A 24,375-nucleotide genomic window follows, 5' to 3' on the forward strand; every position below is an offset into this window, starting at 1 on the left:
TCCTTCTTGGGGTCAGCCTAGTGGTTCACAAGAAAGCGTTCCTGACCTCCCAACACTAAGGGGGCGCCCCTCCGGTGGAGCACTGGATTAGTCCTAACAAGGCATCACTGTTTTCTGCCGGTACCGCGTCTTTATCGTTCACTCCAGTGTCCCCAGCATTCCAGCAAGGCGCTAGGTACCGAACAGGCACCCAAGATGTGTTTGTGGAATGAGCAAAGGAATGAATAAATCGTGAACCACATACCCTGGAATTTCTACTACATCGATGGCCTGCAATAAATTGTTAATGGAAATTTAAAGTGATCGAATGAGGTAAAGCGTCTGCATTGCAAGAGACAACGCATTTCCGACAGGCCTTGCCCGGGAAACCTCCCGCAGGTGCGCGTGCCCGGGATACCACCCGCTGGCCGCAGGGGCGGGGCCTCCGGGGTTGCACGGGACCGCTGGGGGCGGAAGGCGGGGCCACCAGGGCAGTGGCCCCGCCCCGGGGCGGTGCTACTCCCGGGCGACCGAAAGGCGGGGCTCACGGGTGGGGAACTCCTCTTCCAAGGCCGAGACGCGTCCGCGCGTCCCGGAGGCGCGCGGTGTTGGGGTGTTGGGTCCCGTCCGGGTGGCCCAGATTGCCGGCCCCTCCGCCGCGGCCGCCATCTTGCCCTCGTGCGGACTCCCACGGAGGGAGGGGCGGTAACCAGGCCGGAAGTGGTTGTGCGACGGCCGCGCTGCCTCTTCAGGTTAGTGAGTTGTGGCTCCGGTAGCGTCTAAGCATTCCCGACGCGGAGGCCCCCCCGCCATGCGCGGGCTCGGGAGTGCGGGGGCGCTGTGAGGGGCCCCGGGAAGCCCAGTTAAAAGGCCCGGGCCGGAGCCGACGCGAGGGCCTCTTCGGAGCGGTGGCGCGGGTCGTAGCGTTTCGCGCTGCGGGATAACCGCGTCGGGCCGCGGGCCGGGCCTAGCAGGCAGCCTTGGAGCTGCGGGCGGAACCCCTCGGGGGCGCTGGGTCCGCGCTGCAGCTGCACGCGCGGAGAGTTCGTGCGGAACCCGGTGTCCTGGCGTTGGACGGGAGGCCCAGCCAGGTGTCGAGCGTGGGAGTGGTCCTCAGGTTCCTGACTTCCAGCAATAGCAACGAGCCACGCTCTCTAGCTGTACTCTACTACTATTTCCTGAAGGGCCTGTCACCGGGTTAGCTGTGCTTTCTGCGTGTATGGCCAATGCATATTCCGTGTAAGGATGAATAAAGCCTTTCCCGTGTGCCACGAGCATTGCTAAATTGCTTAGCAAATGACTGCATTTGCAGGCCTTTTGTATAGCTACATTTTTATTTTATCTTTTGAAAAGATTTTATTTATTTGACAGATCACGAGGCAGGCAGAGAGGGAGGGGGGGAGCAAGTATATCTATAATTTTAAAGGAAATTTATGCAGTGCCTCTCCTTGAAGATGGTGAGGCTGAAAATTTCTTTTAAAGTACTGTTGTTACTGTCATAGAAAAGTAGAAGACAACAACGAAAGGATGTGAAAGTTGAGTAGTCAGGTACCTTGTATACTTAGTATTATGGATCTTCACTGTCCAGTAGCCCCACGGGGTTGAGATGTGCTGTAAATGTAAAATACACATTGAATTTACAAGACTTGGCACCAAAGAAAAAAAATTCTCAATATTTTTTTACATCAGTTACATGTGGAAAAGGGTATTTTTTTGATATGTTTGGTTGAATAAAATAACATTGTTTAATTTCATCTCTTTTTCAATGTGGCTACTAGAAACTTTTAAATCATGGCTAACGCAGCATTTCTGTCAGACAGTGCTGCTAGATACTCTGGTGAAGAATACAGAATCAGCATGGCTTTCCTTTGCTCAGAAACCTTTGATGGGAAGTGAACTCTTGTTACACTTGAGGGTGAGGATATAAAATGTAAGCTGTAATTAATGCAGATTTCACCCCTACTCCCAATTTCCAGTGTCTCCAGCATTTGAGAACATTAATTTCAGGGCTGCCTAAGGAAATCATAGTGATACCAATAGCTGTGTGATGCGAATAACTCAGTTTCTCACAACTTTGTGAGATGGAGGTAGGGTGGGTTCTTACTCTTATTTTACAGTCGTGGTGTATTAACAGACTTAGTTGAGTCTAGCCTGTGAGTGTTTGGAGGTCCTCTGACTCCAGGTTGTTTTCTTTGCTCTTCACCATATTCCTCATCATCTGTGTTCATGAGCCAAGATCCATCTGTATTGTGTGTTGGACTGTAAAGAAAGACATTTCTTAAAAGGGTGTTTATGGATGTATCTCTCTATTCAGGGCCAGCTTTGTGTTTTGCAACCTATGCCATCATATAAAGCCCAAATACAGGGGCCTGTGTTTTCATTTTGCACTGGACCTTGCAAATCATGTAGGTGATTTTTCTGCAGTAATCTAGGATGGCATTTGGGAGGTGTTGGACAAGAACTAAATCACCTAGTCTTCACTTTACTCCTTTATGAAATGTGAAGGGCATGCCAGTCTCTCTCCAGTTTTGTGATTCTGTATGAATTACTGTAATCAGATTTTGTGGCTGGTAGTACAAATATTGTACAAACATAATTACAATCAGGAGAAATGCTGATAGTCCTCCATTAAGAGTCATGCAAATCAAAGATTTTTTTAAACTATAGTAGCACTTGATTTTTTTTATGGTGGGTTTTTCCACATGCCACCAATTTTCTTATAGATCATCCATGAAAAGAATATGATAATAGGATGGAGGCCTATATTGAAAGTGTGATTATTTGAGTGTTTATCTTTTGATAAGATAAGAAGATAGGCCAGATCTCCAGATACCTCCATTTAGGAGGTTTCCTCTGTGAAGACATGAGTGTGCATCCTTACTTGGCAGTATCTGTTCCTTCTTTTTGTTGTCTTAGCTATGTCCTATTGCATGAGGTGCCTCTTCTCATTCATGAATTTTTTAAATTCTCTTTAAAATTGAATATCAGCATTAGAATCAGTCTTTACTAGATTAGTTTACTAGTCTGCTTGGACTGCCATAGTAAAAGACCACAGAGTAGGTGGCTTAAATTAACAGAAATTTATTTTCTCACAATTCTCAAAGGTTGGAAGTCCAAAATCAGGATTCCATTGTGATCTGGTTCTGGTGAAAGTTCTTTTCTTGGCTTGTACATAGCTTGTACATATTCTCACTAGGTTCTCATGGTGGGGAGAGAACTCTATTGTCTCTTCCTCTTTTTATAAGTGCACCATTTCTGTCAGATTAGCACTCTATCTTCATCACCTCATTTAACTCTAATCACCCCCTTAAAGGGTCTTTAATACTGTCACATTGGTGATTAGGGCTTCAACCTGAATTTGGGGGGGCAATTTAGATTCTAGCAACCAGGGAGCTTGTCTTTCTCTGTTCACTACCATGTTCTTAGCATTTAGAACAGTTTCTACCACATACACTATGCTCAGTAAATATTACAGAATAAATGAAAGACAGGTATTAGAGTGAGCCCCCCTTAGGGTGGCTCACTGTGGGCTCTTGCCCATCATTGGAACCCTGACAGTGGGTACTTCATTCTTGGTTGAAGCCAGTCTCTACTAGGAAGGATAAGGCATGGAAGAATGAGGAGATTGGTAAAACTTGGATAGAGCAGTGTAAGAAATGTCAGATGGAGCATTTAATAAATAATTATTAAGTATCTACTAAGTGCTTAGCCCTAGGCTGGGTATTGGAGGTATAAATGGAAAGCAAAGATACTTTTCTTGCTCTTACAGCTTTTATAATTTAGGAGAGACAGGGTGTTCAAAGGAAGGAATACTGTTCACTGAGGGTACTATCTAAATAAACTGACAGACCAGGAAGGGGATAGGGGATATTTGATGTCAGCCTCAGACCATGATGGTTGAGAGATGGTCAAGCATGTGTTAACTTGGCCTAGAAGGGAGGGAAGAATGTTCCATTAAGAGAAAACAGCATTTGCAAAGTAGTGGTGATGCGGGGGCAGAGGAAGATTACATTCTAGGAACCAAAAAGAAGAACAGTGTAGCTAGAACACAGCAGGGAGGAAAATGGTGTGCCTTGATGCCAAAGCAGTTGGTAGAGACCAAAGCATTTAGGATTTTATAGGTTATATTGAATATTTGGAACTCTCTACTAAGAGCAGTTGGAAACCATTAGAGGATTTTAAGTAGGCATTGTATAACCTGGCTAATTTTGCGTTTTAGAAAGGTCCCTGTATGTACAAGTTGTATTACATAAAGATGAATTTCATAAAGGCCTGAATATACAGATGAGTAAAAGAATTGCTAAATCAACACCATAGGCTAAGCATGTTGCATACTTTAATTTCTTACAGAATCAGTCCTCAGAGCTGTGAGACTTGGCAGCCTGAGTGGAGGAAAGAAGAGTAAATAATTGGGTTGATCTAGGCTTGGGGAAGACAAGCTTAAAATGGCAAAGAAGTGAAGAAATTGAGGGTCTAGTAGAAATGTAATAGAAATGATGATCTTGCACATCAGACCTCTTAAGTAAGGAAATAAACCAGTGTAAGAATTATTAGAGGTCTTTCCCAGTCAACAAAATTGTACGAGTGGGGGGTATAGCTCAGTGGTAGAGCATTTGACTGCAAAATTGCATGAGTATATTGAATTCTAGACTGATAATTCCTGACAATTCCTGACTGAAAGTTTTACAAGGTCAAAAAGTAAAGCAAGTATGTTTGAGCTGATTTTATTTAGTGTATCTGTATTAGGAGTCTGTGCCTGGCTCTACATCTGGTATAGGGGATCGGGGGTGAATGAATCATAGCTTCACCTTTTAAGAACTGACAGCATGGCTGTACGGATTCTAATTGCCATGAAGATTCCAAATACTTTTCGCCTTTTTAAATCCAGACTTTAACCTCTAGCCAGAATTGGTTAGAAACAGACATTTAAATTTTTGTTAAGTAGCTTTTGCTCTTAAAATAGCATTTCTTTAAAAAAAAAAAAAAGTATTTATTTGAGAGACAGTATGTGCATGGGCATACGTGTGAGTATGGTGAGGGGCAGAGGGAGAGAATCTTCAAGCAGATGTCCCAAGCAGTGTGGAGCCTGAAGAGGGGCTTGATCTCATGACCCATGAGATCATGGCCTGAGCCAAAACCAAGAGTTAGTCACTTTAACCAAAAGAGCCACCCAGGCGCCCCTAAAATACCATTTTTAACATAGCTATTTTAGTTTATGTTTAAACAATTATCATCTTTCCAAAATTCCCTGTCATTATTAATCAAAGTTCATAGAATTGAAAACTGGAAGAGCCTTTAATGATCACTTAATTCAGTTTCCCAAATGCAGTGTGTGTACTACTGGTCGTAAACAGGATGATTTTAGGTAAAACATAATCAAGCCTTTTTTTTAAATTCCAATGTAAGTAACATATGAAGCATTTCAGCGGTACCTGGGTGGCTCAGTAAGTTAAGTGTGTGCCTTTGGCTCAGATCATGATACCCCAGGCCCTGGGATAGAGCACCATGTTGGGCTCCCTGCTCAGTGGGGAGCCTGCTTCTCCCTCTCCATCTGCCCCTTCCCACCTCTCATGTTCTCTGTCTCACAAATAAATAAAACCTTCTAAAAAACATAAGCATTTTAATAATTACATATTTATTTTAATGTGTCTTAGAAAAAATATTAAGCATAACTTACCTGTGATTCATGGACTTCATGATGAAATTAAGATCAATTTTCTGATTTTAAAAATAGTCACTTTAAATAAAAATATTGAATAAAAATAGGTGGTACATGAATGAAGTTTGGGAAACAGTACTCTAAACCAACTCTTCAGTTAAGTTTGTGAGAAAACAAAAGGACCACTAATCACAAAGGTCCTTCTGTGGTGTATAGCTAATATATGTCAGAGCTAGGAATAGAAGTTAACTCTGTTCAGTCCATGTTATTGTTTATTCTGCCATACAGGGCTGCTGCTTATTCTTGAAACTTGAGGAAGAGACCTCTGTCTTAATAGCGGCATTGTACTTTAAATCTTAATTGTCTGTTTTGGTGGCCACATGTGGCTATTTATATTAAAAATAAATGAAAAGTAAATAAGATTTAAAATTTGTACTAGTTACATTTCTTGTGCTTGGTTAGCCACATGTGGCTAGTAGTTACCCTACTAGACAGTATAGCCAGAGAACATTTCTGTCACTGCCGAAAGTTCTGTTGAATAGTTTTGGTGTAAACTGTTGCTTAAAAACATGATTCATGGGGCGCCTATGTGGCTCAGTAGGTTAAGTGTCTGCCTTCAGCTCAGATCATGATCCCAGGATGCTGGGATCAGGTCCCACATTGGGCTCCCTGCTGAGCAGAGGGTCTGCTTCTCACTCTGCCTGCCACTCCCCAACTTGTGCTAGCTCTGTCAAATAAATAAATAAATAAATCTTAAAAAAAACAACACACAAAAAAACATGTTTCATAACCCTTTAAAGTTTTACCCCCTTCAAAGAGATGATGCTTATTAATTTGCTCACTGTACTGAAGTTCTGTTAGCCCTAAGGTTAATGAAGTTACTAATAACAGTGCAATTAAAATAATTGATCATGGGAAGTAAGGCCAAAATGTATTTCTCAGAATCTCACCACCTCATCTTATTGGGGGGAGGTTCTTTTTCCCTTTTTAATCAATAAATATTGTCATGAATTCATAGCAGTTAGAAGAAATATATTGAAAGAGAGTATCGAATAGAGGATTTCCTGATTATCTGAATTGTTTATTCATCTTACAATTGTATTTTGTTAAGATTTTAAAACTTTATTTTTAAACAGATTTTCAATGAATGGACCTGACTGGACTCTTTGAGCACATCAATAAACATGAGCGGTACCAAACCTGATATATTGTGGGCACCTCACCAGGTGGATAGATTTGTTGTATGTGACTCTGAACTGAGCCTTTATCATGTGGAATCTACTGTGAATTCAGAACTCAAAGCTGGATCTTTACGTTTATCTGAAGACTCTGCGGCTACATTACTATCAATAAATTCAGATACGCCGTATATGAAATGTGTTGCCTGGTATCTCAATTATGATCCTGAATGTCTTCTAGCAGTTGGACAAGCAAATGGTCGAGTTGTACTTACAAGTCTTGGTCAGGATCATAACTCAAAATTCAAAGATTTGATAGGAAAAGAATTTGTTCCAAAACATGCACGACAATGTAATACACTTGCATGGAATCCATTGGATAGTAACTGGCTTGCTGCTGGGCTTGATAAACACAGAGCTGATTTTTCAGTGCTGATTTGGGATATTTGCAGCAAATATACTCCTGATATAGTTCCCATGGAGAAAGTGAGACTTTCAGCAGGTGAAACTGAAACAACATTATTAGTAACAAAACCTCTTTATGAATTAGGACAAAATGATGCTTGTCTCTCTCTTTGTTGGCTTCCACGAGACCAGAAACTTCTCCTTGCTGGTATGCATCGTAACTTAGCCATATTTGATCTTCGGAATACAAGCCAAAAGATGTTTGTAAATACAAAAGCTGTTCAGGGGGTGACAGTAGACCCCTACTTCCATGATCGTGTTGCTTCCTTCTATGAAGGTCAGGTTGCCATATGGGATCTAAGGAAATTTGAGAAGCCAGTTTTGACTTTGACTGAGCAACCAAAGCCCTTAACAAAAGTAGCATGGTGTCCAACTAGGACTGGTTTGCTGGCCACTTTGACAAGGGATAGTAACATTATTAGATTATATGATATGCAGCACACACCCACTCCCATTGGAGATGAAACTGAACCCACAATAATTGAAAGAAGTGTGCAACCTTGCGACAATTACATTGCTTCCTTTGCTTGGCATCCAACAAGTCAAAATAGAATGATAGTTGTAACTCCCAACCGAACAATGTCTGACTTCACTGTTTTTGAAAGGATATCTCTTGCCTGGAGCCCAATTACATCTTTAATGTGGGCTTGTGGTCGTCATTTGTATGAATGTGCAGAAGAAGAAAATGATAATTCTTTAGAAAAAGATATAGCAACAAAGATGCGCCTTCGGGCTTTATCCAGGTATGGACTTGATACAGAACAGGTGTGGAGAAACCATATTTTAGCTGGAAATGAAGACCCACAGCTCAAGTCCCTCTGGTATACCCTGCACTATATCCTTTTATTATGAATTTCATGAGATGAATCAGGTAAAACTGTTCTTAAAGTTTGCTGAAAGATCAGTCTAAATTTTATTCTGAATGTTTTATATGCAAATAAAAGTTACATAATGCTAAAATTGCCAAGTAAAATTATTTAAAACTGTTGAACTTGAAATACTACTTTACAGATTGTGTAGAAGGAAGAAAAGTTTATCTGCAATAAAGTAGGACCATCTCACTTTGGCTGATACCTATTATGAATTCATTCCAAATCAAAATAAATTTAGCTTTGAAATATGTTATTTTGCATCATCATTAATATTTCCTATGCATTTAAATACTTATGAAGCAGTATACAGAAGATATGGATCAGAAATCTCCAGGAAACAAAGGATCATTGGTTTATGCAGGAATTAAATCAATTGTAAAATCATCTTTGGGTAAGAAAATTCTATATTTTATTTTCTAAAGTATAATTTTTGTACTCTTATTTTTCTCTCTTTATCCCCATTATTTAATTACTTCAGAATAGATGTGCCTAAATTTTTTTTGTTGTTTTGGAGGGTTTCTGGTTAGATACTTTAGTGAATTGTTAAATGCGTATTTTATATCCAAAATTCTTCTTTGGGGGTCTTGACTCATTGAAGTGATACAGTCTTTCTAATCTATTCATTTATTCACTGCTGTTTTTTTTTTTTTTTTTGAAGACCACTTTGAGAGGTTTTACATTAGATGATTTATAGGATCCTGGCTGTTTGGGTTATATCACAGTATTTTGCTTTTATAAAAGCTAAATAAAATGACATAATTGAAGGAGATCTCTCTTTATTGTGCTGCCTAAATGCTTTCCCTTAGCTATTTAATGGCAAGGTCTGGGTAACTATGTCATGAAGTATGGCCTTACCTGAGGGAGCCTTACCTGAAAGAGTCCTTGATGATTAAATGAATGTATGAGTTAATGCAGGGTTGAAATTGACCAACTATTTAAGAATAAATATGACAAAAGAGCCAAACTTAGTTTTTCACTGAGCAGTTATTCTTAACTGTTTTTTATTGAAGTGGAATTGTGCATTTTACTATAATAATCCTTTCCCCAACCTAGGATTCAGTATCTAGCTTTTTTTTTTTTTTTTAAAGATTTTATTTATTTATTTATTTGACAGACAGAGATCACAAGTAGGCAGAGAGGCAGGTAGAGAGAGCAGGGGTGGCAGGCTTCCCGCTGAGCAGAGAGCCCAATGCGGGGCTTGATCCCAGGACCCTGGGATCATGACCTGAGCCGAAGGCAGTGGCTTAACCCACTGAGCCACCCAGGTGCCCCTCAGTATCTAGCTTTTGAAAGCAGTCAAATTTGGGCCCAAGTCAAGCGGCTAGAAAAGTAGTTTATATTTAGTCAAAGAGTGGCAGTTCAAGTAATAAATTCAACTTGGTCTTTAATAGGATTTTCATAGATACTATACAAATAATACAAAATATTAAAAATACTAATTTAATAAGAATAGGTTAAGTATTTCAATTGAACTGTTAATATTATTTTTAAAAAATTTGAAGGACTTTTGCATTATTACCTTGTTCCACATTGCTACAGTAGACACTACTTGATAGATTTCATTTTGGTATTTTCTCACTAGTTCTCCACCAAAAAAGTAAATTTTATTATAAATAAACTTATTAGAAGTAAAATACATGGGTCCAATTAGAAACTTCCATTTTATTAATGTAAGTAAAAGGGCAGATACACTGTAATATCCCTATAAATGAGCCTGCTCATGACTTCCAAAATTGCCACTGCAAAGATTTAAACAGTTTATAGAATTTTTAGTATTTTTGCTATATAGCAGGTCAGGCCACATTATGTTCTCAGTTATTCTGAGGTGTATTATTGTTTTTGTTGTATTTTGGTATATTTTAGGGGCAAACCTACAAACTGCCTCTGAGGAAAAGCAAGAGGACAAATAGAATATCTTTATAATTCTGCGTAGTAGAGAGAAACTGAACGTTTTGACTTAAGAGTAGTCTTTACCCAGATTAAAAAACTACATTAGAAAGATTTCCTCATCGCTAGACTTTCAGCTCTTAGTTTGTTTTGGTTTTGATACTTTTATTTCTACAGTCCCAAAGTGAAAAGTAGAGAAATAACTGTCAAAGATGGCACACGTGTCATTCAGTTTTTTATCTGGCCATACTTCCTTAATTGTCTCTCTTATGATTGAACATGTAGTCAACTCATTGAGCCATCTTGCTCACTGTATTATATAGCACACAGTGAAATTTTAACTTTGGTGATAAATAATATATACTGAGTGCATACTGTGTATTAGATGTCATGCTAGTTGCTTTCCCCATGTTACATTATTGAATTCTTACAATAATGAGGTAAATTTATTTATTCAGCCAATATTTATTATTTGCTTATTATGTGCTAAGAATTGTCCTTGGAATAATATATAACTGTCAACAATCTAAGTCTCTTCCCTCATAGAGAATGAAGAAGGTGGATATTACCCATGTTCTTGGGAGGTTTACATTCTAGTTCAGAATATGGACAAGTAACTAGGCAATTTACCATGAGGAAGAACTAACAATTATGTATAGAAGAATCCTAATCTGTGTGTAAGGATTAAAGAAGGTTCCCTGGAGGAGTAAGAACAAAGGCAAGGAAGGTCCAGACAGGGAGCCGCATATGCAATTAACCCAGAGGAGAGGGAGCATAGCACATTTTAGTATTGCTGGAACAAGTGTGAGAAAGGAAATGAGGGAAGAATGGAGACTAGAAAGGTAAGCAGTGGGGTAAGTAACTCAGGACTTAGAAATCATGGTAAGAATTTAGGGAGATTTATCCTGTAGCAAAGGGAAAACAGGGAAAGATTTTAAAGAGTATTAATAGAATTAGATTTGTGTTTTAGAGCTGTTGCTATGTATGGAATGAATTGGAGAGGCTCAAACAGGGACCTCAGATAAAAGCCACAGTAATTAAGGGCACCTGGGTTGCTCAGTCAGTTAAGTGTCTGCCTTCGGCTCAGGTAGTGATCTTGGGGTCCTGGGATCGAGCCCCTAGGCAGGCTCCGCGCTCAATGGTGAGTCTGCTTCTCCTTCTCTCTTTGCCCCTCTCCCCTGATTGTGCGGGGAGACATTGTGCTTGAACATCTTTCTCTCTATCAAATGAATAAATAAAATATTTTTAAAATAAAAGCCACAGTAATTAGGCAAGACATGAAGGTGTTCCTATCAAGGTTAGTGGCAGAGGAGTTAGAAAAATGTGGATAATTAGAGTGTGACAAAATGTAATGATTGAATACAGGAGATGGAGAGGAAGGAAGAGTGAAAAACAGCACACACACATATACATATAGCTTCAGAAAGTGGGTTAATACCAGTACCAGTTAATTACATAGGGTTAACATAGGAAGAGGGCTTTTGAGAAGGAAAAAAGTTTGTTTTGGAGAAAGTTGAATTTGAGATAGTTAGGTGGAGATGTGCAGTAGGCAAGAAGTTTAGAGTAGGTTGAAGAAGTAAAGTCATCCATTTTAAATAATTCTTCCAAGAAATTTGACTAAATGAAGGAGGACAAAGAATATATAGTAAAAGCAGCAAGTGGATCTGGAGTCATAAGGGTTTTTGTGTTTCTTTGTTATTAACATAGGATTGATTTAAGCAAGCTTAAATGCTGATGTGAGGAAGCCCATACAAAGAGGTTGAGATGCAGAAAAAAGGGAGTAGTGAAGAGCAAAATTCCTAGGAATATGAGAGAATGGGATCCAGAGCACAGGTGAAAAGACTAGCATTAAATAGGAGAATGTACAGTTTCTCCATACCAGCCAGAGGGGAAGGGGAAATGTACGCAGATTGTATAGGGTTCAATGACTGGAGGCTGAGGAGCTTCCCCCTGATGGCTCCTCTTTTTTCAGTGTAGTGGGTTTGCTTATTGAGAAGGACCAGGAAGGATATAGGGAGGAGAAACTGAGAAGAGGAGCCAGAGTTGGCTTGAGAAATATGGGAGGATTGTGGGGCAATGTTGTTTTACCAGAAGATAAAATAAAGGACAGTGGGCTGAGAAAATTAGGACACTGGGAAGAGAATGATTCATTTGCTGATCTTTGGGAGGGAAATGACAGAAGACTGATAGATAAAAATATGAGGGAACCAAGAGATTGTGAGTTTGAAAAATTTAGAAGTGAGATTTCTGGAAGGCTATGAAGTTGTGGTAAGAAAGTGGTTCTTTGAAGGAGGACCAGTTTGGAGTATGTCTATGAAAGGAGTGGGTGAAATCTTGGAGGTGTGAACCACTGGAGATAAGGAAGCAAAGGAACAGAGAGACTAGTTTATTGGATGGACCAAGTATTAAAGTCAACCAGGATGAGAATGCTTGCTCTAAGGGAATGTCTTGTACAGTCTTGTGGAAAAGTGTTCATAATGTTGTTAGTATTACAGTTTTTTCCTTTTAGGATGGCAAAAAATTGCATAATAAATGTTGGTCAGCCTTCCATCCGATAGGATGAAAATATTTTTATACTTCAGGGATAAATTCTGATCTAGAGAACTTGTCTATTCAGAACACTTTAATAGACCGAATAGGTAGGACTTCATGTTTTTAACAACAAAGTGTTCTTATATACACTGTATAATTGTACTGCTTTGTTATATAGATGTAAAAATGCAACAAATTAATATCTACAGATAGCATAGTGTCTGGTGTAGTATTTGAAACCAATTTTTTAAAAAGTGTTTTTTAATTTCCACATGAACTTGTTTCTCTCACACCTGTCAATAAAATGTCAATTCTATTATTTTTCTGTAGTGCAATCTCAAATTTAAGGGATACAGTTTTGTCACTTTAGTACTGCATAACATAACATAAATTTTAATTTTTTTCAGAGGTAGTTAAAATCGTGTATTTTTAAATTCCCACATGTTAAAAATAATGACTATACACTTAGAAATGCACAATATCATATTGCTTATTTGATAACCCTGATTAACCTGTCAAGCTGTAAGAAGTTGCCTCTAGACAACCAAAATACATGACACAGTATCCAGGCATTTCACTTACAGGATATTTTTCCATCTCTTAGTAATGAACTCTTTGGAGTCATATGTATTGCTCTTTATTCCATGACACACTTTCTGTAAAATAAAAACTCTTAAGAAACTGGAATCTTATTAAATTAAGAGGACTTGTTTGAAAATGCTGCTTTTTGTTCAGCTGTTTAAAATTGTTATTTTTACCTTTTATTATCCTCAGCATTGAATCCAAAATTTATAGGGGAGATACAAAAATAAATACCTTATGATACATTGACAGCCTGTTCTATTTGAAATGTAATACGTATATTCTATCTAAATTTAAATTTGTTATTCAGAAAAGTAATATTGTATTTATTTTTTAGCATACATGTTTTAACTTAATCATTATTCAGAATTTTCTAATAGTTCTTAAAATTTCACTTTCGTAAGCTAAAAGTGATTTTTCTTGACTAACTTTCCTCATGGTTGCAAACAGAGCAACTTGCTTCCTCTTTTCAAAGGGCAGGTGGTTCTCTTAAGGAAAGAAAACTTCAGAAGTCTCCTCCTGAGCCCTTGACCTAAATGGCAAGAGTTTCCAACAGTAGGGTTAAAAATAAGTACTTTCAAGTATAATTATTTAACTGTTTATTAAATTTCCAGAATTTTACAAATAACTCATCTTGAAACTTTTCATAAAGCAGTGATATATAGCTTAAAATATGTCCTAACATGAATAATATTGTAGGCCTTTGCTGTAGCCTAACATCATATAATGAAACAACTTATTTAAAAGTGTGAATTAGGGGCACCAGGGTGGCTCAGTGGGTTAAAGCCTCTGCCTTCAGCTCAGGTCATGATCTCAGGGTCCTGGGATTGAGCCCCACATCGGGCTCTCTGCTCAGCAGGGAGCCTGCTTCCCCCTCTTTCTCTGCCTGCCTCTCTGCCTACTTGTGATCTCTCTCTGTCTCTCTCTCTCTCTCAAGTAAATAAATAAAAATCTTTAAATAAAAAAATTAATAAATGAAAGGGTGAATTAGGTTTGGTGAGTTTAGACTTTGGCTATGTACTAATTTTACTCTACCCATGTATTTAGAATAAGTGGACTTTAAGAAATAATGCTTTGCATTATTTATATATGTGTATATTTGATTTGTAAATGACAACTGATTCAATTGGTTTTTTTAAAAGATTTTATTTAGAGAGGGAGAGAGAGAGCATGCATGTGATAGGGGGCAGAGGGAGAGAGAGAAGCTTAAGTAGACTCCATGCTGAGCCTGGAGCCCAAAGCCAGTCTGGATCTCACAACCCTGAGATCGTGACCTGAGCTGAAATCAACAGTTGGATGCTTAACTGACTGAGCTACCTAGGTGCCCAATTCAGTTTTTAATATTTTCTCAATTTTGCTTGTGTTCATTTATTTAATACCTTGATCTGATGAGTAAGTTAAAGTCAACTTTGGGCAGTATATTAGTTTTATATTAATGCATTTATTATCATCATTTCCATGGTCTGGAATCTTGGCATACCTTCACTGGATCCTTTGCTCGGGGTCTCACATTGCTAAAATGAAGATATGAGTACTCTTCCCAGCTCATATGGTTGTTGACCGAATCGGTTCTTTGAGTTGTGGGACAGAAGTGTCCTTGCTGCCTGTTACCAGGGGCTGCCCTCGTAGAGGCTGCATGCTTCCTTGCCACATAGCCATGTCAAAACAAAGCTTTTACTTCCAGTCCAGCTGGAGACTCTCTCTCATTCCTCCAGACTCTTTTAAAGGTGTCACCTGGTTATGGCAGGCCCACACAGTAGAATTTCCCTTTGATTAAGTAAGAGTCAATGGAATAACAACCTTATTGATTATATCTCCAAAATGCTTTTGCTTGTACAATCTTGTATTATTTAGAAGCAAGTCACAGATTTCACCTGTACTCAAGGGAAGAGGATTATGAAGGGTGTGGTTCCTAGAGGGCAAGAATCATGAAGCCCATTATACAATCCTATCTACCATAGACAAGTTGAATTATTTCTTAAAACCTATTTATTATTGATCTAGTTATTTGTAAAGGTATAATTACTGTAGAATTACTATAAGTTAACTCCGAATAAAAGATGTTTGTAATGTTGGACCTTGTTGCTACCTAATTCATAACTTAGTTTATTCTGAAAATCCTTTTTGTTAAAATAACAACACATAATTCTACAATGACAGTTTTGATGGTAAAACTTTGTAGAACATTTAAGAATTTGAGTGTAATTGAGTCAAGTTTCATCTTTGTTTTACCTTAATTTAGTACCATTAGGATCATCCACCTTGATTGCAATCTAATGCTGGATGAATTAGATTCCTTACAAAAAGAGAATGAGAATATAATGTCTTCTGACTTAGTGAAGAGGAAGAAACCTTAAATCATTGCCATTGTGTATTAGCTTTAGTATTTAAACTTTTGAAGTACTTTTATATTTATTTCATTTTTTCATATATATGCATACAAAGAAAAAACAGAAGATGGAGAGAGAGAGTGTATTGGGTCTTAAGCACTGGGGATAACCTCTCAAATAGAAACAAGATGCTTGCCCTTTTGGAGCATATGTTCTAGCAGAAGAGATAAGTCTGAAAATTAATGAAATATGGGAGCTTACATTAGATCTATAGGAAATGGAGGAAATGGTTTCACATCAGATAGTAAAAAATGGCACTCTTAGATTTGGTGGTCAGGGAAGTGCTCTGAAGCAGGGAGTCAAACTTACTGTTATCATACATTAATCTTTCTTCCTGTAGCTCTTTTTTGATACTCAAGGAACTATTTAACTTAACAACATGTAAAGTATGTTTTGTTTGTGGCATATTTTACATTTATGCTGTCAAGAATTTGTAGTTAAGTCAAATATCCAGAATACGACATTGAGATGATCTGTGTAAAATGTACTTATTTTCTAAATATATTTCAAAAAATAATAAGCAACTAATATAAAAATACTTCTCTTTTTAGGAATGGTGGAAAGCAGCAGACATAATTGGAGCAGTTTGGATAAGCAAAGTGATATTCAAAATTTAAATGAAGAGAGAATCTTAGCTTTACAGCTTTGTGGGTGGATAAAGAAAGGAACGGATGTGGATGTAGGGCCATTTTTGAATTCCCTTGTACAAGAAGGGGAGTGGGAGAGAGCTGCTGCTGTGGCATTGTTCAACTTGGATATTCGACGAGCAATCCAAATCCTGAATGAAGGGGCATCTTCAGAAAAAGGTATTAGGTTATAGTCAAGGATAATCGTAGTTCATAGAGTCCTTTGAAGAGAAGACACTGATAACTTTCAAGTATTTAGTCAGTATATTTGTGTAAATTCTTTTGAAAGAGAACACATAACTGTATCTATTAAAGTATTAGCCCAATCCCTTTTGTTTGTGCCTTGGTTTATGTCTGTAAAGAACATAATGTGTCTAAAGACAAAATGTGTCTTCAGTACCATTCTAATAATATTACAGTGAATGCTCAAATGCATCTGTTTTAATGCTTTTTCTTTAAAAGACATTCACATTTTTTTTTAAAATGTATTTTCTTGAAGATAGGACTACTTCAATTTGCAAGCATTCTTTTGTTGTTCGTTTGCAAGCATTCTTTTTTTTTTTTTTTTTTTAAGATTTTATTTATTTATTTGTCAGAGCGAGAGGGAGAGAGAGCGAGCACAGGCAGACAGAATGGCAGGCAGAGGCAGAAGGGAGAAGCAGGCTCCCTGCCAAGCAAGGAGTCTGATGTGGGACTCAATCCCAGGACGTTGGGATCATGACCTGGGCCGAAGGCAGCTGCTGAAGGGGACCCAGGCGTCCCCGTTTGCAAGCATTCTTATGGCAAATATTTGAGAGTATTTTTACTTTGTCTTTTGGATGGTTATTGGTTGGCTTTTAGGAAACTCTAAATATTTGACACTTTTAGTTAGACTAATACAGAGTTTTATAAAAATCATATTTTGAGCCGGAAAAATGCTTCTACTTGAGTCTGGTGATTTAAACATAGTTTCCATTTGATATTTTTTTAAAAGAAAGAAACAATGAAATGTAATAAAGTTTTTACTCTGACATTTTTTGTAAGAGAATACTCAGGCAGATGAATTCAATCCAGAAATTCAGGTGTTTGTTTGTTTTTTTTCTTATCAGGAATATTTCACTTAAAAATAACTAAGATGTATGTAGCTATTGATTTTTAATGCACCTAGCAAATTATTTCTGGTATTCAGAATACTTAATTCTTACTTGCTGGTCCATTTTGAAACCATTATAATTCTGTTGTACCATACAGAAAAACACGAAATTAACTGTAATGTATTTACTTGCAGTAAAAAAGTTGAAAAAGCTAATGTTTTGCCCACATTGGCCTTTTTTCTTTCACTTTTACTCTAATGTAAGTCTTCCCCATTTGAGTATACAATAGAAGATAATGTGGTGATGAAAAAAGATATTTGATATTTAAAGCTATTTCTAATTATAATTTTGCTATGACCTGGAGACATGATACTTCCCTGTCATGTATACCTGGAAAATCCAGTTTTAGATTTGAACACCTATACTATCAGTAGGGGAAAATTCTCTTTCCAGTGATTTCAGTAACTTTAAGGATTAAAGAGAAGATTTCCCTGAATCCAGTCTTCCTTCCACTTGGACACAAATTGTTTTGAGCAGGAATTAGGAAGATACTATTTTGTGGTGGTGGTGGTGGTTGTTAATCTTAACAGACTTTAATCCAATTTAATAGAATAAGCAGAGGAAGCAAGCACAAAGCAACTTGGGGAAAGTGTTTATAGAAATGAAGAACAAGGCTATTTAATAAGAAAGTGGGAAATGCTGTTTTTATTTGGGAAAGAAAGAAAATGATTAGGATCCAGGAACAGAATAAGAAAACTATTATAATAAATGTACAAAATACTTAAGAGTAAAAGTTAAAAGTAAAATTAGTTTTTCTTGAAGTGAACTTATGTTAGGAGGCTAGCCAGTCCATAGGGCTGTCAGGTTAGCAGTTTATCAGTGACTATATAAACTGCTAAGAACCGATGTTTAAAAAACTATTGATTTTTAAAAAAACTATTGATAACAAATACTTTGTTGCAAATGTGTCCACATACAATGCTCTGGTAATGCTGATAGTTAATTTTGTCCTAGAAGAATTAGTAGTGTTAAACTATTATAAGAATGCTGAAATACTGGTTTCAGAACATATGCTTAAGTATGAGCATTATATACTTAGGAATAGGAAAACAAAATAATTTTGAAAGTTATAGCACTTAAATACTGTATTATTTACTGCCATTGCTTTGAAATATATCAACATAAATGAACTTAATAAGGCTGATGGTGACTCTGGTAGTATGGCTTCACTTCTCTTCATTTAGGCCCTAAACAATAACACTGTATAGGAACTGCCTGGAATGAGAACTTGAAAATTTAAAGATGTGCTTGTCTTGCACAGGGTTAGCAATATGGACAAAAGTTTTATAAGAATGGAAATTTTTGCTTGTAGTCCTTACCAAGTTTTCCAATCTGGATCAAAACCCTTAATTCTAGTGCGCTTATTTTTCTGTAGGTAAATGTCACCCTCTGATCTTTGTTTATGGTTTAGAACTGGAAGAGGAGGTATTGAGCTTTTGCTCACTTTGACCAGCCGACTGTTTTTAATGTGCAGGTGATCTGAATCTCAATGTTGTGGCAATGGCTTTATCGGGATATACGGATGAGAAAAACTCCCTTTGGAGAGAAATGTGCAGTACTCTACGACTACAATTAAATAACCCATATCTGTGTGTCATGTTTGCATTTCTGACAAGTGAGACAGGATCTTATGATGGAGTATTGGTAAGCTAATTTCTGTTTGAGAAGACTCCTTATAAGTTAGGAGTTTTTACCTAACCTTGTTAAAATTTTCAGGTGTCTATTGCATAAAATATTGTTATATTTTTATGTATTTTGCATTAAAAGAAACTGTCTTAAATATTTTTGAGCAGCTCTTCTTGAATGTCATTTTACAGTTAGCTGATAATAAATTTGATTTTTTAAATAGTTTGAACAATATAATTTACAGATATAAACAGCATAGGATTTATCCTTTAGCTTAAGAGCAGCTCTAGAGTTCTACAACTATATAAGCGTAACTTTTATATTGAACTGTAATTTTTTAAAAGTAAATATTTGGGTTTTAGTTAAGTAAACAAATACATGATCAGTTATGATCAGAATGACTATATATTTTATCCAAGTTAGTATTTGTATTCTCAGACATGTACCAGTGTGGAAGATGTATGATCATGCTACTTACAGTGAACTATTTCATTTTTTTTTTCATTTAGTCTTTCATTGCTTTACCTCTCCTGCTTTAACAAACACCTATAAGCACATCACCAGATAGGTTCTTTATCACAAAGTGGGGTAAGGAAGAATAAAATGAGATGTAAGTTTCAGTTATTGGGTTTTAAGCTTCATGTTAGTACTACAACTTTCTTTGCATTGTTGGACCTCTTTCTACCACTGAGAAGACCTTTCTAACATGAAATTTATTTGTGTTTGCCATTATAGCACTTAATATAAAAGACACATTGCTTGAATAATGGATTTAAGTGTCAGTCCCTAAGAATTTATAAAAAATGTATTTTACTGAGATATCTTAATGAAGATTTTAATAAATGTTATTAGTGTCCATTTTAACAATTCCTTAGTTTGTTTATTTTGTCTTTTAGTAAATGAACTGTTGAACTTTCTAACCACTTCAAATTAATATCCAAGAGTATGTTGTGTTTTTGTTTTTACTGTTATTACTCTTTTGTTAAATGGAAGACTTTAAGTGTTGCATTTTGAAGGAATAAAATTATTTTCAGGAAGTAGTAAAGTATGGTGAAGACTAGAAAAAGAAGTGGTTCAAATTTTAAATTGATAGAAAAGTATTCTTTAAATACTAATTTTCTGTATTTTAAATTAAATGACCTACTATAAATACCCTCATTTTCTTATACCTGAATTTGGGTTATTAGGTAAGGTATATCTTACCTTGAGTAGGAAGTTCATATTTTTAAACTGCCTTGAGAGTGTACCTAATTATACGTTATGTAAATAATTATAATTAACATATCCTTTGTTAAAAATTGTTAAGTTGTAGTAATCTAATGAAAAGTACCCATTTGGGAAATCAGAAGATTAAAGGTCTGAGTCCTTGCTCCAGTTTAGTTACTTCACTGGCTAGTTAACTTTTTTGGGTTTTAGTTTTCTGAGCTGTATTTTTACAGCTATTATTTCTAATATTTTCTATATAGCTAATATTTTCTGAGCTAATACTTATAACCCTTTCCCCAACAAAATAGTAACACCTCTGCCTGAACCTAAAGAGTTAAATCTAATTTGTATCAAACATGTTTCCTCTTAAGGGCAGAACCATATTTTATAATTGAGAAAACATGCTAGGATAGGTACCAACTGAAGTGATCTTACATTTAAAGTAGGGAGACTATATTTCATAGAATGACTTCAATGAAAATACGATCTTTTTTCCACCTTAAGACTGTTGACTACTTACCACAAAATTAATTACCGTTCTACATTTATAGAAATTCAAAATACTGTTTTACAATATTGAAAGGTCTACAAAATTTAATCACAATACCTCTGAAAATTTTGTTGCAAACCACCCATTTAGCTGTATTTTACTGTGGCCACAAAAGTTGTGTCTATAAGGGTCTATTTCAAGACTTAAACTTTCTATTTACAGACATGCGTTAACAGTTTTTCCAAATTCTGTATTGGTATGTTCACACTGGTATATTCACTGATAATTCACAGATTTCTTAGATTTGCTGATTAACTTAGCATCCCAGAAAAGATTTTCTCAGTTTCCTCAAAGTTAATTTCTGTGATGGAAGGCATCTAAATCTGTTGATACGTAAATAATTACATAAATCACTGCTTATATTTTTTGTTGCAGTTACATAAGACTGAACTGGAGTGTTTTTAAACTGAATTGGTCAGTATTTAAGATGTAGATTTTTACTTTGCAAGAATAACTTGAGCACCGAGTTTTTAGAGGGATACATTAAGAAAGGCATCTTAGGCAACCAGTGGCTCTGCCAGTATAATACACAATAACGTTACTAATACTTTTGAAAATGAAATTGTGTATTAAGTATGTAAAGTAGTCTTCAAGAATTTAAAACTCATAGCATCTACAAGTAATTTCTTGTTCTTCTTTTCAGTATGAAAATAAAGTTGCCGTACGTGACAGAGTGGCATTTGCTTGTAAATTCCTTAGTGATAGTCAGGTAAAAACTAATTTTGTATTTGAAGTAATTAATAGTTCCTCTGACTTGATTAAGCAACTAATCTTTAGGTACAAATATGTATATGTAACATTTATATATAAATTTCTTCTAAAAAAGTAAAGTAATAATTTATTAGATCAAGATACTGTAGACTTGTGTATCATAACCAGAATTATTTAAGAATCCTGACTTAATATTTAAGTTTATTTCTGCTTGTGGTGTACAGATAAAGGCATTGAACTCACCCCTTTGCAATGCTATAAAAGAATTCCTTCATTTCTTAATTCAGTAAAAGTATTGAATGCGTATTCTGTGTGTATAGTGAGAAAGGAATGCCCAGAAACAACCAGTATTACAAGGTGCTAAGTGCTGTAATAATGAGGAAGTGCTGGGGGAACACTGAGGACTCTTGGCTAGAGGTTGGGGTCCGATGAAGTCAGAGACCTTACCAAGAGGTGATTTTTTTTGATAATCTTCAAGTTCCCATTCATCTCAAATTCTGTGATTCTTTTAATAGCAAGAACTTTGCGAATACTGAGAGACAGTCCTCTTTAAATTTAAATAGTCAACCCTCTATACTTATTTTATAGAATAATAAAATATAATAAATGCCTTTTTAAAAAGTATTTTAAATAATCACAGATACTGCATTGTAATTTATGATAGATACAGACTTCTTAAGAGATCTTTTTTGCAAGGGCTGTGTTTTAAAATGTTTTCTATAAATATGAAACTATTTCTAAAGTATAAGTTTTGAAGTACAGAGTATGTAGTGAAACAGTTTGCTTCAGAAAAATCACTTTGAATTTTCCAGTTAAATAGATATATTGAAAAGTTGACCAACGAAATGAAAGAGGCTGGAAATTTGGAAGGAATACTGCTTACAGGCCTTACTAAAGATGGAGTGGACTTAATGGAGAGTTATGTTGATAGAACTGGAGATGTCCAAACAGCAAGTTACTGCATGTTACAGGTTAGTGCAGTGTGGCAGCAACTTAAAGAAAAACAGTGGTTAACCACTTTCTTCCTTCATTGAGTGGGTATGCCCTTTGCTTCCTTAGGATCTCTAGAAAGCATTTAATTTAATTTTTTAAATTTAAATTTAGGTAATTAACATACAGTGCAATATTGGTTTCTAGAGCAGAATTCAGTGATTCATCACTTACGTACGACACCCAGTGCTCATCTTAACAAGTGGCCTCCTTAATACACATCCCCCACCCACCTCCCTCCATCAACCCTCATTTCTCTACCTTTAAGAGTCTCTTACAGCTTGTTTCCCTCTCTCCTTTTTTTCTTTTCTCCATTCCCACATGTTCATCTGTTTTCTTTCATAAATTCCCCATATAAGTGAGATCATATGGCATTTGTCTTTCTCTGGCTGACTTATTTCACTTGACATAAAACACTCTAGCTCCATCCATGTCATGGCAAGGGACACAATTTCATTCTTTTGATGGTTGAGTAATGTTCCATTGTAAAGACCACATCTTCATTCATCAGTCAATGGACATTTGGGCTCTCTTCCATAGTTGAGCCATTGTGGAATTGCTGCTATAGACATTGGGGTGCATGTGTCCCTTTGAATCTGTATTTTTGTATTCTTTGGGTAAATACCTAGTAGTGCAATTGCTGGGTCATACGGTAGTTCTATTTTTAACTTTCGGGGGAACGTCCATACTGTTCTCCAGAGTGGCTGTATCAGTTTGCATTCCTACCAGCAGTGCAAGAGGGTTCCCCTTTCTCCTCATCCTCACCAACACCTCTGATTTCTTGTGTTAATTTTAGCCATCCTGAGAGGTATGAGATAGTATTTCATTGTGGTTTTTTTTTTTTTTTTTAAAGATTTTATTTATTCATTTGACAGAGAGAGATCACAAGTAGGCAGAGAGGCAGGCAGAGAGAGAGGAAGAAGCAGGCTTCTGAGCAGAGAGCCCGATGCGGGGCTCGATCCCAGGACCCTGAGATCATGACCTGAGCCGAAGGCAGTGGCTTAACCCGCTGAGCCACCCAGGCGCCCCTTCATTGTGGTTTTGATTTGTATTTCCGTGATGCTGTGTGATGTTGAGCATCTTTTCGTGTGTCTTTTAGCCATCTGGATTTTTTTTTTTAAGTGTCTATTCATGTTTTCTGCCTATTTCTTAACTGGATTATTTGTTTTTTGGGGATCAAGTTTATTAAGTTCTTTGTAGATTTTGGATACCAACCCTTTTTCTGATAAGGCATTTGCAAATATCTTCTCCCATTCAGTAGGCTGCCTTTTAGTTTTGTTGATTGTTTTATTTGCTGTGTAGAAACTTTTTATCTTGATGAAGTCCCATGTATCTTTGGTTTTGTTTCCCTTGCCTCAGGAGACATGTCTAGTAAGAAGTTGCTGTGGCTGAGGTCAGAGGTTTCTGCCTGTGTTTTCCTCTAGGATTTTGATGGTCTTACATTTAGGTCTTTTATCCATTTTGAATTGTTTTTTTTGTGTATCGTATAAGAAAGTGGTCCAGTTTCATTCTTCTCTATATTGCTATCCAGACACGATTTGTTAAAGAAATTGTCTTTTTCCCATTGGATATTCTTTCCCGCTTTGTTGCAGATTAGTTGACCATATAATTGTGGGTTCAATTTTGGATTTTCTTTTCTGTTCCATTGATCTATGTGTCTGTTTTTGTGCCAGTACCATACTGTCTTGATGATGACCGCTTTGTAATATAGTTTGAAATCTAGAATCGTAATGCTTCCTGTTTTCTTTTTCTTTTTCAGAATTGTTTTGTCTATTAAGCATCTTTTGTGGTTCCATACAAATTTTAGGATTGTCTGTTCTAGCTCTGTGAAAAATGCTGATGGTATTTTGATAGGGAAGGCACTAAATGTGTAGATTGCTTTGGATTAGAAGGCATTTAACTTCAACCTTATCAGTTGAGCTGTAGCAGACTTCTACATTCTCTTACTGTCCATCAGCCTCCTGCACTGGTTTTTCCTTTCATTTTGGG

General features: G+C 36.7%; 1 protein-coding gene across 6 annotated transcripts in view; it reads left to right on the forward strand.

Annotated features, from left to right (window-relative positions):
* The first annotated feature begins 514 nt into the window (after window positions 1–514).
* The window catches only part of MIOS (meiosis regulator for oocyte development), a 37,816-nt gene continuing 13,955 nt past the window's right edge, over window positions 515–24,375 (forward strand). The window contains exons 1-8 of one of the 6 annotated variants that reach the window (XM_047695079.1): window positions 515–731; window positions 1,796–1,894; window positions 6,775–8,116; window positions 8,446–8,544; window positions 16,096–16,350; window positions 18,778–18,947; window positions 21,329–21,394; window positions 22,209–22,367. In XM_047695079.1, coding sequence (XP_047551035.1) covers window positions 6,823–8,116; window positions 8,446–8,544; window positions 16,096–16,350; window positions 18,778–18,947; window positions 21,329–21,394; window positions 22,209–22,367 — 2,043 coding nt within the window. In that variant the 5' untranslated portion in view covers window positions 515–731; window positions 1,796–1,894; window positions 6,775–6,822. The other 5 variants (XM_047695081.1, XM_047695077.1, XM_047695078.1 and 2 more) reach the window with 5 other exon arrangements.

The sequence above is a fragment of the Lutra lutra genome, chromosome 11, assembly GCF_902655055.1.
Source record: "Lutra lutra chromosome 11, mLutLut1.2, whole genome shotgun sequence".
NCBI classification, from domain to species: Eukaryota; Metazoa; Chordata; class Mammalia; order Carnivora; family Mustelidae; genus Lutra; species Lutra lutra.